The 17,128-nt window shown below is 40.9% G+C and overlaps 1 protein-coding gene across 2 annotated transcripts in view; it reads right to left on the bottom strand.

Moving 5' to 3' along the window:
• Nucleotides 1-17,128, bottom strand: part of LOC115213857 (DNA-directed RNA polymerase III subunit RPC1) — a 208,632-nt gene that overhangs the window by 120,700 nt on the left and 70,804 nt on the right. For both annotated transcript variants that reach the window (XM_029782797.2, XM_036504894.1), the window contains 2 exons: nucleotides 13,061-13,215; nucleotides 1,273-1,326 (listed from right to left, as the gene is read on the bottom strand). In XM_029782797.2, the coding sequence (XP_029638657.1) occupies nucleotides 1,273-1,326; nucleotides 13,061-13,215 (209 nt within the window). The remainder of the gene's footprint in view (nucleotides 1-1,272; nucleotides 1,327-13,060; nucleotides 13,216-17,128) is intronic.

Here is a 17,128-nt window from a genome sequence, read left to right as displayed (position 1 = left end):
TTGTCACTGGAACCAAACAGAGTTGTGTTTCAACTCCCGTACTTTTTTCCATATTCTTTTCGCTGATGCTCCAACATGCTTTTAGGGATAATCATGGTGTAAAATTTCAGTTCCACACAGGAGGTCTACTAAACCTAACAGGTCAAAGTTTCAGATCAAAGAAGACCAAGGAAAAGATTCTATGTGATTTTCTGCTTGCTGATGATTGCACTTTGATTTCTCATACATTCCAGGGAATTCAGGAACCAGGTGACATGTTTGCTGCAGCAGCTTTTGCATTTGGACTATCAGCTTCAAAAAGACTGAATTTTATTCCAACCAAAGCCCAGGAGAGAACATACTCAAAATTCAAATGTGATGATTGACAACAAGCACTCAAATGGATCAGGTCATTTAAATATCTTGGAAGTTACAGTAAACGTTAAGAGTACTCTTGATGATGAAATCAATGTTAGAATATCTAAAGCTACAAGTGTTTTTGGAAAATTTTCCCATCATTTCTGAGATGAACATGGTGACAGTCTGAAAACTAAAATAAGTACATACATATCTTATATTTTGAGCAAACTTTTGTATGAGGCAGAAGCATGGATTCCCAACTACAGATATATAAAGAAACTTGAAGCCTTTCACATGTGCTGCCTGCATAATATTCACAACATAAAATGGCAAGATAAAATATCAAAATATTAGAAGAATGTGATATATCCAGTACCAAAATCATGCTACTGAGAATTCAGTGTAGATAAGTAGGAACTGTTCAAATGAAAGATGACTGCACTCCAAAAATTCCTTTGTATGGCCAACAAGTAGAGGGATACTGTGGTAAAGGAAGACCCATCCTTAAGTAAAAAAATAAGTTGAAGCAATCACTAAAGTCTTTACTGCTTAATTTGACATCTTGGGAAAGTCATTGCCTAGATTAATCAGAATGGCATAAAACATGTCATGATGCATCAAAACAATTTGAGTTGAAGAAACAGAACAATAAAAGGATTTTATTCTGCAATCAACAGACACATTTGTCCAATCCCAATCAAAATCATCAGTGTTCCTGTTGTGAGTTCATAGCAAAATCCATACTTGGACTCAAATTACATTCAAACATCCATTGCAAATAGGTGGACCCTCTTTATTTTTAAAGTTGTTTTTTCTTTCTTTTTCTTTTTTCTTTTCTTTAAATCCTCTCTTTCAAACACTCATACATCAAAACTGACAGGAGTGACTATTACATTATTATTAACAACATACAGAAAAATGAATCTACTTTACCTCTTCTGGAATTCTTTTAAATAAGTCCAAAACAGTTAAAGGTGTGAGAATTTCCTGAAACAGAATGAAAATGTCAGAAGGTAAAAAGGAATCCCAGATGGGAATAAAAAAGGTGTAATTTATTAAACACACATGCATACACATAGGTACATATACACAGAAACACAAATACAGTATCTTTTACTATATTCTACTATATGTGTCTTCTACTATAAGGAGAGGCTACATTGATTAGAAAAAGTAAAAATATATTTCTGTCCATAATATATAGTTGAATACAATACATAATATACGTTATATAGATATATAGGGGCCATGTAAGCTAGTGTAGGGGGTTACATATAGCTACTTCACTTAATGTAGTAATTAAATTCCCTCAATAAACTCCTTGTTACCTTTGAAACAGGGACTGTGTGCTAAGAGGTTTGCTTCCCAACAACTCTTTCCACAGTTTTGTCCCATTCCGTGGCACCTTGTCTTCTACTTCAGCCTTGTGAGTGGATTTGGTAGACAAGATGCCACGCAGTGGGACTGAACCCGGAACCATGGTAGACAAGATGCCACGCAGTGGGACTGAACCCGGAACCATGTGGTTGGTTAGCAAGCTACTTACCACACAGCCACTCCTGCGCCTATATATATGTTGTATTTAGGAATGGTCATTTTGCAAGTTTAGCCAATAAAAACACGCGCACTATATATTTGGTGTTACTTTGCTTCAGTCTGTATTATCTGGGAAAGGAAAATGGGTTTTAGTATATCAAGGGATTATCAATTCTATTATAAGCTAACAAAAGCCCCTTTATTCTGTCTTCTCACACAGCCTGCACATAGAATAACAGTGAATGCCACATAAAGTGAAATTGGTATGGAGCTTTCTGAAAGATATGCATAGCTTTCACTAATGGAAGTAAAACTCTTATTTAAAGTTTGATTTTTGGGGACAAATAATATGTGATTTTTTAAAAAAGACTAGAACAACAATGCTAAAACATATTTGAAATACAGGACAACAGTCAAAAATCATAATGGATGAGTAAATAAGCATCCTTAAAGTGAAACAATGCACTGGTAGGTAAACAAATGTATTAACAAATAGAAGAGAGGAAAGGGACCATCACCATTTAAGTAACTCAGAATAGGTAAAGGTAAGCTTGGCAAAGTTTAATGCAGCTTGAATATAGAGATTAAGATTGTGTGGTATGGGATATTCATTGCATAGTGTTCCCAGTCAATTTAATCACAGTCGCAGGGGCACAGTCGAAATAAATAGACAAAATCCTTTCACTTATATAATATTCTCTAACCAAAAGTCGATACACATATATAAAAAATATAAAAAGTAATAATACACAATTACAACATATAAATAAATAATAAATCAAAAAATGTGAAAACAACTAAAAAATATTCTGTAATACAAATATACGATCATATAGATTAAAAAAGTATAGAAAACAGTGGGAATAGACAAAATCATTTCACTTTTATAATATTCGCTTACCAAAACTCAAACTATATACCAATACACATATAAAAAAATATAGAAAGTAATAACACAGAGTTACAACATATAAATAAATAATAAATCAAAAACATGTGATAACCACCAAAAAATATTCTCTAATGCCAATATACGACCATAAAGATTAAAAAAGTATAGAAGACCCTACATACAAAAAACTATGTACACACAACGAATTTGGATAGATCTTTTAAATTAACATGAACATTTATTTATATGAAAGAAAATTCCTGGAGACATAACATCTGTTGTGCTAAAAATAACTGCTAAATAAGATATTTTGGAAAAATCTTTTAAATTAACATAAACATTTATTTATATGAAAAGAAAATGACAGCTTCCAAATCCTGTTTCCTGACTGGGTCACTGCGCAGGTGGACAGTCGAAATAAATAAAGACAAAATCCTTTCACTTCTATCATCATCATCATTTAGCGTCCGTTTTCCATGCTAGCATGGGTTGGATGGTTTAACTGGGGTCTGTGAAGCCGGAAGGCTTCATCAGGCCCAGTCAGATTTGGCAGTGTTTCTACGGCTGGATGCCCTTCCTAACGCCAACCACTCCGTGAGTGTAGTGGGTGCTTTTTACGTGCCACCTGCACAGGTGCCAGACAGAGCTGGCAAACGGCCACAAACGGACGGTGTTTTTTTTCGTGCCACCGGAACGGGGGCCAGGCGAGGCTGGCAACGGACACGAACGGATGGTGCTTTTACGTGCTACCGGCACGGGGGGCCAGGCGAGGCTGGCAACGGACACGAACGGATGGTGCTTTTATGTGCTACCGGCACGGGGGCCAGGCAAGGCTCGCAACGGACACGAGCGGATGGTGCTTTTACGTGCCATCGGCACGGGGGCCAGGCGAGGCTTACACTTGGTGCATCTTATAGAGTTTCTACCTACACCTTTTCTACAGATCGAGCAGGGCCATCTACCTGAAGGCGTTTGTGATTTGTCTACCTTCCTACTTATTACGACTTTGGTTTTAGCTAGATTGACTCTAAGGCCCTTCGATTCTAAACCTTGCTTCCACACCTGAAACTTCTCCAGTTCTGACAGTGACTCAGCAATTAGAGCAAGGTCATCAGCATAGAGGAGCTCCCAGGGGCATCCTGTCTTGAATTCCTCCGTTATTGCCTGGAGGACAATGATAAATAGGAGGGGGCTGAGGACTGAGCCTTGGTGGACCCCTACCTCTACCCGGAATTCTTCACTGTACTCGTTGCCAACCCTCACCTTACTAGCAGCGTCCCTGTACATGGCTTGCACAGCTCTCACTAACCATTCATCTATGCCTAGTTTCCTCATTGACCACCAGATGAGGGATCGGGGGACCCTGTCGAAGACTTTCTCCATGTCAACAAAAGCCAGGTACAGGGGCTTATCTTTGGCTAGGTATTTCTCCTGCAGCTGCCTTACCAGGAATATAGCATCAGTGGTACTTTTCCCTGGCACGAACCCAAACTGCATCACATCTAAACTAACTCTCTCTCTAATTAGTTGGCTTATGACCCTCTCTGTAACCTTCATCACCTGATCCAACAGCTTGATACCTCTGTAATTATTTGTATCTAGGGCATCACCTTTACCTTTGTAGCAGTTGACTATTATGCTGCTACACCAGTCATTGGGTATGACTCCTTCGTGTATCACCTGATTAACTATACGGGCGACTAGGCTATAGCCGACACTACCAGATATTTTGAGCATCTCTGCAGTGATACCTGATGGGCCTGGGGCTTTTCCTGTCTTCATGCTTCTAATTGCCTTAACTACCAAGGAACTATCAACCCTGATAGCTGGTCCCTCTGTTGGGTTAACATTCGGCAGACTCTCTTTATCCCATTCATTTTCTTTATTCAGCAACCTTTCATAGTGGCGTCTCCAAGCCTCTCTCTTTGCATCCTCGTTTAGCGCAAGTGAACCATCTTCCATGCGAACACACTTCTCTCCTACCACATCACAATTCTCTCTCACACACTGTCTTGCAACGTGAAACACCTCCAGTCTTTGGTCCTCACGGCGCAGAACATTGGCAAATTTTTTCTTATCTGCTTCCCTAAAAAAGTATGGAAGACCCTACATACAAAAAACTATGTCCTTTTACACAGAAGCTCTGGGTAAAATGTACATGACCATCCTTGGGACATAAGTGATGTGTATATAAAGTTTGGAGAAAATCAGTTGAGAATTGTGGAAATGTATGCATTAGTCATTATACACACACACATACTGTGATTTATATATAATAGATTTTATAAAATTAACTGGCAAGATTATCTTCTCATTTCTTGAAAATTATATAGTCTGGTATATTTTGATATATTTATAATTTTTATATAATTGGTATTTTGCTAAACACTGAGGAGGTCATTTTAACAAACATTCAATTTACCGAAACATGTGAATATTTTATACAGTATAATATTAATATATATTAATATATTATATTATATATATATATATATATATATATATATATATATATATATATATATATATAGTCAATATCAGAAAAGAGGTAAACTAAGTACTAAAGCAGTAATTATTAAAACAAAAAGTTAAACTCTGGTCATGGAGTTACCAAAGGTTTTGATAAACGAAAGCCACAGCCTTGTGGATAGCTCATCAGACTCTATACAAAGGTAAAAAATTAAACTTTCTACTATGTGGACGAGAGGAAACTCTCAGATATCGAGGTTTAACAGCTAACGTATAAAAACATTAATAAGGATGGGTTATTTCCCCTGGACCAGAGGATTAAAAAACTATTACAGACCTGAAATAGCCAAACCACCAAATTGGGGAAATCCAATTTTCCAGTCAGCAGTGCTTGAAATGAACACAGAGAAAACTTCTTTACAACTATCTAAAATGCTAATCCCAGGTTTGGTATAGTCCTTAAGAATTTTGGTTCAGTCCATGATGCAGATTTTGCAAAGGCCACTCCCATTAATATATGGGCTGGACGTTCAATTATTTTCCACTTGATATCTCACAGGGGCCCCTTGATCTTTGAGATTCCACACATGGCTGACCAGGGACATGACAAAATATCTTTCTGGGACACTGAAGGATGACTCATGGTTGTGGAAGCAACATTTGAAAAATGTACTAGCCAATCCAATCATCATCATCGTTTAACGTCCGCTTTCCGCGCTAGCACGGGTTGGGTATTTACAAACTTGTGATGTGGCTATATTCGCATTCCTGGTATATCTCTGGAAGGCTCCTGGCCTGGGGATACTGTTAGTAACACCTTTACTGATGTTGTCGATATGGCACAATGATCTGGCAGTGTTATCACCATGGTTATCATTTCTGATCATATGGTTGGCAGTGTAGCTGCCCACATCAGTGTGGGTGCAGCTGGCGATAACATATGGTGTGGGCCAGTCATCCCATCAGTGCCGATGACAAGTGACCAAGACCTTTGGAGATATGCTGTGCTTGAGAAAACCTGGCAAACCAAGTGAGACCGTAACCGTGGCTTATGCCAGTGCAGCATAACCAGCTCCATTTAAGAGTACCCTTCAATCAATGGGCTATAAACTGCGCTTGTGAAGACCTGTTGAGGCAAGTGAAGTTGTTGTCAGTGGCCGATAACAGTACTGCCTGATTGGCACCCAGCCAGTGGCACGTAAAAAGCACCATCCGAGTGTGGTCAATGCCAGTGCTGCATGAATGGTCCCCAGTACCGCCTGACTGGCTTCTGTGATGGTGGCATGTAAAAAGCACCTACTACATTCTCGGAGTGGTTGGCATTAGGAAGGGCATCCAGCTGTAGAAACATTGCCAGATCAGATTGTAGCCTGGTGCAGCCTTCTGGTTCGCCAGCCCTCAGTCTATGGTTTTCATGGATACGAAACCCTTGGTAACTCTATGACCAGAATTAGTGTCTTATGAAGGTCACACTACATGGTCTGCATTTGATACCTGTACCAAACTCTGCACTTCTACATATTGTCAATTGCTACCCCAAGAAAAACATGGAATGTTTTGATATTGAATATTCTGCAAAAAATATCCCAACACCTTCCAATGAGGTCTATATGAAAATGGTACTGGAGAAAATGATAGAACTTATAAGGCGCATGAGGTGGAAGGCGTTTTTTTATAATCAAAGCACAACACCCTCCGAGGCCAACACATATGATATCAAATCTAGGAAATTCCCACCTAGAATCAAGGAAGTTGGGGCCTTCGAAGTGGACCTACTGGGCATAATACCCAGGCTGAAATTCTGTAAGTCCTTTTCCCTTTTTTGAAGCAAGCTCCATGGAGATAAACAAAAAATAAGAAACTCTAACAGGTCTTTAATCTTCTCAGATAAGACTAAGAACTTATACATGAAAGACACATTCACTTACGATAGACTTTTAAATGATTTTATTACACAAAAGTAGATGCACTTCCCCACACACTTACAATAATATTAACTGTGAAGTTAAACAGATAGCAATTAGCCTAGGTATTGCAGTCAGAGTATATATCTTGGCTAAGAGAAATGCTTTTATCACTTTAAAGGACCACAAGCTGAATTTTGCCTCTAATCCCAAATATCACCTGATCAATCCGACCAAGTCTGAGATTGGCCAGGTGAGTAAGTATATACTAATGAAGATTAATGATGACATAAGGAAGCACATGAGCCTCCCTCTATGGTGCAGCACCAATAAGGTGGCCTAATGGATTATTGCCAACTGGGAGAGAGGCAGGGTTAGGTTTACAAAGTTAGACATTGTTGACTTCTATCCATCAATTTCAAAAGAGTTGTTGATGAAGGCTCTTTCTTTTGCTAAGGACTTCACAGATATTAGTGATAGTGATATTAGCATTACTATAAATGCCAGGAAAACAGTGCTGTTCAACAAAGATTTGATGTGGTCAAGCAATCTGACCCCGAAGGCTCCTTCAATGTGGCTATGGGAGCCTATGAGAGCGCCAATGTCTGCGTTCTCATCAGACTGTACATCCTGGACATCTCAAGGAAGAGGTTTCCTTCGGTCCTCTTCGGTCTCTAGCCATCTCTAGAGGGGTCAACAGGCACACACTAGATAGACTTAGAAAGACCTAATTAATGCCCTAGGCTCAATGGGACTCAAGATCGCCATTGAGACTAATCTAACCACAGTAGATTTCCTAGATGTTACTTTAGATCTGGGCTCTTGTACATACAGGCCCTATCACAAGCCAAACAAGAAGCTGTCCTATATTAACTCAACCTCCTGCCACCCCTAACCCCTATAGTTTTCAAGAACTTAGTGAAGGGCGTAAGCAAGAGGATCTCTAGCCAAGATATCTTCGATGCTGCTGCCTCCTACTACAATGAGGCACTGGCATCAAGTGGGTTTAAGGACTGCATCTCCTACATGCCGGGCCTTAGCACCCAGAAAAGGAAGCGCTGCAGAAACCTCATTTGGTTTGCTCCACCCTTCTTGCTCAATGTCACGATTTGTGTGGGAAGGATTTTCCTTAGTTATTACATTTATATATTTGATGTGCAAGATTATTTTTATGTGAAGTTGTGTGTTGAAACCGACATTGTTGTATTTCGGAATGGTCATTTTGCTTAGATTAATAGAGAAACATTTCATACGCACACATAGATACAGGCAATTATTTAACAGGCACAATCTAAGAGTGTCCTTTAGTTGTGCACCTAACATAAAAAGAATTTTAACAAGTACCCACAATACAAGAGAGGAGGCAGATTGCTCTTGCAAGTTATACACTAACTGTCCAGTAGGCAGCCAAAGGACTCACCTATAAAGCTATGGTGACACCTATACCAGCTATCCGCATCACCAGCAATCTACAATCCAACAGCAATAATAGCAGAGTAGCCAGGTCTTGTGTAAGTACACTTGCCATGACCAGTGACACAGAGGAGGTAACGAACAATCTCAGTACCACTGCCACAGATGATGAACAAACCATCATCATTTACACCAACAGAGATTCCAGCCCCACACCATATGTTACTACCAGTACAATTGCTACACCTAGAGATGATGACCAATCCAGAACAAGCAACACAGAGGAGGTATCCGACGACCCCAGTACAATTACCACAGACAATGACCAAACTATTATCATCGACACTAGTGGGATAACCGGCCTCACACCATATTTGACCACCAGCTGCACCCACACTAATGCTGGCAGCTACATAGTCAACCATATGACCAGAAACAATAATGACAGTGATAACACCGCCGGATAATTGCACCATATCAACAACATCAGAAATGGTGTTATCAACAACATCCCCAGGCTCGGAGCCTTCCAGAGATATACCAGGAGTGCGAATATAGCCACAACACAAGCTTGTAAATACATTGGATTGGCCAGTACATTTTTCAAACATTGCTTCCACAAGCACCGGTCATCCTTTAGAGTCCCAGAAAGACATTTTGTTACATCCTTGGCCAGCCATGTGTGGCACCTCAAAAACCAAGGGATCCCATGTGATATCAATGGAAAATAACAAAACAACCAGCCCCATATATTAGTGAGAGTGACCATTGCAAAATCTGCATCACAGAGAGAACCAAAATTCTTAAGGTCTATGCTAAACCTAGCACATCAAATAGATGTTAAGAAGTTTTCTCTAAATGTGTCCAGTTCAAGCACTGCCTACTGGATCTCCCCATTTGCTGGTTAGGTTATTTCGGGTTCATAAGGGAAGATAACACAGCTTTATTAACGTTTTTATACATTAGCCATTAAATCTCAATATGAGTGTTTCCTCACGTCCGCGTAGTAGAAAGTTTAATTTTTTTTGTCTTTGTATAGAGTCTGATGAGCTATCCACAAGTCTGTGGGTATGGAACCTTTGGTAACTCTATGACCAGAATTTAACTTTTTGTTGTAATATACACACACACATATATATATTGTTGTTTCTGAGGAGAGTCATTCTGTTTTAATGCCTTATTAATCAACACACTCACTGGTTCAATTTCCACTCATTTATTTATTTTTTCTAAAATTTTTGTTGCTTCTTGCAACTTTTTCAATTGTTGTTGACTCTGTCTGTTATCGGAGCAGCATTCTTTTTGCATGTTTGTTTTTGAGCATGTATGTGTGTGTATGTCAGTCAGTGTGTGTGTATACACATATGTATGTATGTATGTGTGTATATATATATGTATGTGTATGTGTATGTTTGTATGCATGCATTCTGCATATTCATGTGTCTGTCTGCATGTTTGTGTTTGTGTGTGTGTGTGGTGTTTGTGTATGTAGCTCTGTCTCCTTGTGTGTGTGTGTGTGTGTGTATTTGAGTGTGTCTATGAGTATGGGTTTGTGTGACTATGTACGTGCATCTGTTATGTATGGATATGTCTCCATGTGTCCTTGTGTGTGTGTGTGTAGTGTGCGTGTGTGGAATGTGCATGTGTGTGCTTGTCTGTCCGAATTACCTATTTACCTATCTATTTACCTATTTGTTTACCTACATATCCATTTAGCTACCAAGATATATATCTATTCACCTACAAAACAGCCTACTAACAAACCTACCAGTGTATATATATATTGTAAGTACCTTATGCTGTAGACTACATTTCTAGTTCTACTGCATGTACACTTCTGGATTTTGCTATGATGTAAATCAATATTTTTCATTTTATATGTGTTTGCTGATCTATAATGTTTTGTATTGTACTGTATTATTATTATTATTATTATGTTACTATTTCACTATATTATGCGGTTGATGTATTCTATGGGATTTTTTCCACCTAATATGTACTGTGAACGGCGTGATGCACACATTGTTTTACTGGTATTACTGGTATACATACATAAACATATATGCACATATAAATCGAAATCGAAATCGAAACCGAATTGAACCAGCCAGGATCCCTGGCCTGGTGGTACGTAAAAAGCACTATCCGACTCGTGGCCGTGGCACGTAAAATACTCCAATGCGACCGTACGACAGGCACCCATGCCAACCCCCTTTGCTTGTGAAGACATGTTGGGGCAAGCGAAATCGAAATCGATTGAACCAGCCAGGATCCCTGGTCTGGTGGTACGTAAAAAGCACTATCCGACTCGTGGCCGTGGCATGTGAAATACTCCAATGCGACCGTACGACAGGCACCCTTGCCAACCCCCTTTGCTTGTGAAGACATGTTGGGGCAAGCGAAATCGAAATCGAATTGAACCAGCCAGGATCCCTGGTCTGGTGGTACGTAAAAAGCACTATCCGACTCGTGGCCGATGCCAGCACCGCCTCGACTGGCTTCCGTGCCGGTGGCACATAAAATACACCAATCTGACCGTGGCCGTTGCCAGCCCCGCCTGGCACCTGTGCAGGTGGCACGTAAAAAGCACCCACTACACTCACGGAGTGGTTGGCGTTAGGAAGGGCATCCAGCTGTAGAAACATTGCCAAATTAGACTGGAGCCTGGTGCAGCCTTCTGGCTTCCCAGAACCCCGGTCGAACCGTCCAACCCATGCTAGCATGGAGAACGGACGTTAAACGACGATGATGATGATATATACACTGAGATACAATAAAAGCAACAATACAACAGAAAGTGCAAGGAATATTAATGCAGTCTATGGGGATCGGACAATTAGTGTAAGCCAGTGTCAATGGTGGTTCCAGAAATTCCAAGCCAGAAACTACAGCCTAGAAGACAAGTCTTATCCTGGAAGATCTGTAGAGTTCAACAAGGACATCTTGCAAACCCTGGTGGAACAAAATCCCATCATAACTGTTAAGGAACTAGTAGAGAAGCTTGGATTTGGTCATTCAACCATTCATTGACACCTATGTGTCATCAGAAAAGTCAGCAAATTGGATCAACGGGTTCCTCACAAACTTTCCCAGTCTAATCATGTGCAGAGAGTGAATGTGTGTTCTTCTTTGCTGTCACGTCTCATGAATGAACCTTTTTTGGACAAATAGTGACTGGTGATGAGAAATGGGTTCTCTATAAAAATGTCAAGCACCGAAAACAGTGGGTAGAGAAAGGAGAAACACCGACACTCCAGATTAAAGAAGGTCTTCACCCATGTAAGGTGTTGTTATCTGTTTGGTGGGATATGAAAGGTTTAGTCCACTTTGAACTTTTAAAGAAAAACAACTATCTTTGGTTTCAAGACGAAAGGTGTTCTTCCATCAGGATAATACTCAGCCTCATACAGTGAGGATGACATTCCAAAGGCTGGAACAGTTTGAATGAGAAATGATGCCCCACCCACCATATTCACTGGAGATTGCTTCATCTGATTATCATTTATACCACATCATCATCTTCGTTTAATGTCCACTTTCCATGTTGGCATGGGTTGGACAGTTTGACTTAGGACTTGTGAGCCAGAGGCTGCACCTGGCTCGGTCTGATCTGGTAAAGTTTCTACAGTTGGATGCCCTTCCTAACACCAACCACTGCGAGAGTGTAGTGGGTGCTTTTATGTGCCACCAGTAAAAGGGCTAGTCAGGCAGTTTTGACAACGACCACGCTCAAAAGGTGTTTTTATGTGCTACCTGCACAAAACTTCTTATCTGAGCATCTTCTTTCAGCGGAGTTATTAAAATGGAGTAGGGGAATCTGAGTGCATGCACTAGTTTATGTAGGGTGGGGTGGTGGAGGAGGGGGAGTCTTCAAAATCATTTGGACAGAAAAAATATGAATTCTGTAGATGAGGTCAGTATAGTATTAGAGGAGTATTTTTCATCACAGACAAGTGGATTTTGGAAGAGGGGTCTTGCAAGTCTATCAGATAGATGGAAGAGCATTGTAGAAAATGAAGGAGAGTATATTTTAAATTTAAAAAAGAAGTTTATCTTAATTTTGAAAAATAAATGAAATATAAAAAAACTGCATTATTTATGGGATAACCCAATATTTTAGAATCCTAACACCTGGCATAAAGCAACTCCCTCCAGGAGGCTGCTGCTTTTTTGTCTTGCAAGTCACATGGTGACTTCCCTAGTGTTGGTGTCGCGAAAAAAACCACCCAGTACATTCTGGAAAGTGATTGGCATTAGGAAGGGCATCCAGCAATAGATGCCGAAGTAGACACTAGAGTTTCTGGCTCATTAGATGAAACCCAGGCCAGCTTGGAAGACAGACATTAGATAGTAATGAGTCTAACTCTTCCATTAGATATTCTATTATGCATTCTTTTATATGTTGCTATGATTTCACAACAATATTCACACATACAGCCATAGAAATCATTACTACAATAAAAACAAGGAAGTTTTGGAGGTAAAATAAAAGAATTTTGCACATTACCTGAGTCTTTGATAATAAGGGTTCTATTTCTTTGTTGTACTCTTTGCAGGACTCAAATGATGACAGGAAATCTGTGATAATTGGATCAGAGTCTTTCCTGGGAGTTTTGTATTTGTCATGAGCAATTTTTAACATTCCAATCTTTTTAGCCATACCTGAAGAAGATAATCACAAAATTGATAGCTAAAAATACTCACTAATATCACACAAGAGGTGTAGTGGAATCACAAGCAAACTAACAGAGAAAGTAAGCTCCAAGTGTGACAGATGCATAAGAGCAGTACATACCGTGAGCACACCAGAAATAGATCCTCTTAACACATAAAGTGCAACGGGCCACAATCATGGCTATCAGGCACAGATCGACAGGTCACGATCATGACCCAGAGAGGTGTATTTAATTTATGGGCATTTGTTGGGGTCTAATGTCACTCAAACGCTCCGATACCCGCCAGAATGCAAGAGGACTCATAGTTCAACTAATGACTTTTCAGATGATGTAAAACTTGCCACCATTATATACTAAGAAGATATTTTAACTATTTTTTTGTTTTTTATGTGTGCATGGTAGTCTCATTTTCATAAAATGTGCCCAGCAGTCTATGCTATTATGTAAGTGCAAATCCCAGTGCTTTATGGGTTAATCACCTAGATGACTCACTAGAGGTAATCAATAGCTTTTGTATCTTGGAGACATAATTAGCAGAGAAGGTTGTTGCTCCAAATGTATAATAACCAGAGTAAGAACAAGTTGGAAAAAGATTAAGTAGCTCCCACTACTTGCTGGCAAGAAAAGCCTTTTCCCTTGAAGAGAAGTGCAGATTGTATGATGCTTGTGTTAGAACTCCAATGCTACATGGTGGTGGGACATGGGCCTTGATGGCAGAGGACTTGAGAAGACTAGAAAAAAATTAAGTAAACAAGCTCTGTTCAATGTGAAAATGTAAATGTGCATGAACAACAAAATACAAATGTATTCAGAGAAAAACTGGACAGAAGAGCAATAAGATGTAGTGTGCAAGAAACAAGACATGTGATGCATATGAATGAGGATACCTGTCTAAAGAAGTGTTAATCAATAAATGTGGAAAGAGTTTATGAAAGATGAAGACCTGGGAACACATAGGTGAAAGCTGATTTCAGGAATTTAACCTTCACAGAAGGTCAAACAAGCCACACTAGTGTTGTAAATATTATTGAATAATGTCATCATCATCATCGTTTAACGTCCACTTTCCATGCTGGCATGGGTTGGATGGTTTCACTGGGTACTGGTGAGCCAGATGGCTGCACCAGGCTCCAATCAGATCTGGCAAAGTTTCTACAGCTGGATGCCCTTCCTAACGCCAACCACTCCAAGAGTGCAGTAGGTGCTTTTATGTGCCACTGGCATGAAAGCAAGTTAGGTGGTACTGGCAACAGCCATGCTCAAATGGTATTTTTACATGTCACCTGCACAGGAGCCAGTCCAGCGGCACAGGCAATGCCCTCACTTGAATGTTGTTTTTCATGTACCACAGGCACAAGTGCCAGTAAGGCAACGCTAGTAACGATTACGCTCGAATGGTGCTATTTACGTGCCACCGTACGGGGGCCAGTCAGCATCCCTGGCAAAGATCACACTTGGATGGTGCTCTTAGCACTCCACTAACACGGATGCCAGTCATGCGGTGCTGTCATCAAATTTGATTTCGATTTCACTTACCTCAACAGGTCTTCGCAAGCAAGGTATGCATAAGTGGGCTGGTTACACCACTGGCATAGGCCATGGTTTATGGTCTCACTTGGCTTTCCGGGTCTTCTCAAGCACAGCATATTTCCAAAAGTCTCGGTCACTAGTCACTAGTCATTGCCTCGGTGAGGCCTAATGTTCAAAGGTCGTGCTTCACTACCTCATGCCAGGTCTTCCTGGGTCTACCTCTTCCACAGTTACCCTCAACTGCAAAGCAGTTACACATTTTCTCACAGCTATCCTCATCCATTCTCACCACATGACCATACCAGTGCAGTCAGAGTTTGGTACGGTTTTGGTTCTCGCAATGAGGAGGAAACCAGGCTGCTGGAGTTCTGCGATGCAAATGACCTTATGGTTTGCAATACTAACTTCAGGAAACCTGCCAGTCACCAAGTAACCTACCGTTCTGGCAAACAAACTAGCCAAATTGACTACATCCTCACCAGAAAAAGGGAAAGATGGCTGCTTATAAATGCCAAAACCTTCCAAGGCGAAGAATGTACTCCACAACATAGACTAGTAGTTAGTGACTTCAGGATCAGGGTTAAGCCAAGGAAAAGCACCACTGATGCTATATTTCTGGTAAGACAGCTGCAGGAGAAATACCTAGCCAAAGATAAACCACTGTACTTGGCTATTGTTGACATGGAGAAAGCCTTTGACAGGGTCCCCCAATCCCATGTCTGGTGGTCAATGTGGAAACTAGGCATAGATGAATGGTTAGTGAGAGCTGTGCAAGCCATGTACAGGGACGCTGTCAGTAAGGTGAGCGTTGGCAATGAATATAGTGAAGAATTCCAGGTAGGAGTAGGGGGTCCACCAAGGTTCAGTCCTCAGCCTCCTCCTATTTATCATAGTCCTCCAGGAAATAACAGATGAATTCAAGACAGAATGCCCCTGGGAGCTCCTCTACGCTGATGACCTTGCCCTAATTGTTGAGTCACTATGAGAACTAGAGGAGAAGTTTCAGGTGTGGAAGCAAAGATTAGAATCAAAGGGCCTTAGAGTCAATGTAGCTAAAACCAAAGTCTTAATAAGTAGGTAGGCAGACAAACCACAAATGCCTTCAGGTAGATGGCCCTACTCGATCGGTAGAAACTCTATAAGATGTACCTAGTGTAAGATAATGGACACATAAGAGATGCAGCAATATCAAAGGAAGGCTAACTGGGAAGATAGTTTTTGTATGTGGTAGATGCTCAGGAGCAATAAACACTGAAGATGTGCAAAGAACAACTTCCGCCACATACCAGGGAGAAAAACTAGAAGTAGTTGATAGCTTCCGTTACCTAGGTGACCAAGTCAGTAGCGGGGGAGGATGCACTGAAAGTGTAGCTGCTAGAATAAGAATAGCTTGGGCGAAGTTCAGAGAGCTCTTACCTCTGCTGGTGACAAAGGGCCTCTCGCTCAGAGTAAAAGGTAGACTGTATGACGCATTTGTATGAACAGCCATGCTACATGGCAGTGAAACATGGGCTGTGACTGCTGAGGACATGCGTAAGCATGCAAGGAATGAAGCCAGTATGATCCGATGGATGTGTAATGTCAGTGTGTATACTCGACAGAGTGTAGGTACCTTGATAGAAATGTTGGACCTAAGAAGCATCAGATGTGGTGTGCAAGAGAGACGACTGCGCTGGTATGGTCATGTGGCAAGAATGGACGAGGACAGCTGTGGGAAAAAGTGCCACACCCTAGCGGTTGAGGGAACCTGTGGAAGAGGTAGACCCAGGAAGACCTGGGATGAAGTGGTGAAGCACAACCTTCGAACTTTAGGCCGCACCAAGGCAATGACTAGTAACCGAGACCTTTGGAATTATGCCGTGCGTGAGAAGACCAGGCAAGCCAAATGAAACCATAATCTCATGGCCTATGCCAGGGGTGTAACCAGCCCACTTATGCGTACCTTTTCCTCCTTGGGACACTGAAACTCTGCTTGCGAAGACTGTTGAGGCAAGTGAAATCAATCAACCAATCAAAAGCAAAATCAAATTCGATGACTGGCGTCTGTGCTAGCAGGGTGCAAGGAGCACCATACGAGCTTGATTATTGACAGCGGCTAACCGACTTCCATACCAGTGGCACTTAAAGGGCACCATTCGATTGTGATCATTACCAGCGTCGCCTTACTGGCACTTGTGCCCATGCTAGTAGGGTGCCAAGAGCACCATCCGAGCATGATCGTTGCCAGAGCAGCCAACTGGCTTCCATGCCAGTGGGCATGTAAAAGGGCACCATTTGAGCGTGATCGTTACCAAAATTGCCTTCTGGCACCTGTGCTGGTGGCATGTATAAAAGGATTCGAGTGAGGTCATTGCCAATACCGCCTGACT

This window comes from Octopus sinensis, linkage group LG7, assembly GCF_006345805.1.
Source record: "Octopus sinensis linkage group LG7, ASM634580v1, whole genome shotgun sequence".
Lineage (NCBI taxonomy): Eukaryota > Metazoa > Mollusca > Cephalopoda > Octopoda > Octopodidae > Octopus > Octopus sinensis.
Note: the sequence above shows the minus strand (reverse complement) of the source record. Positions and strands in the feature narration are given on the sequence as shown.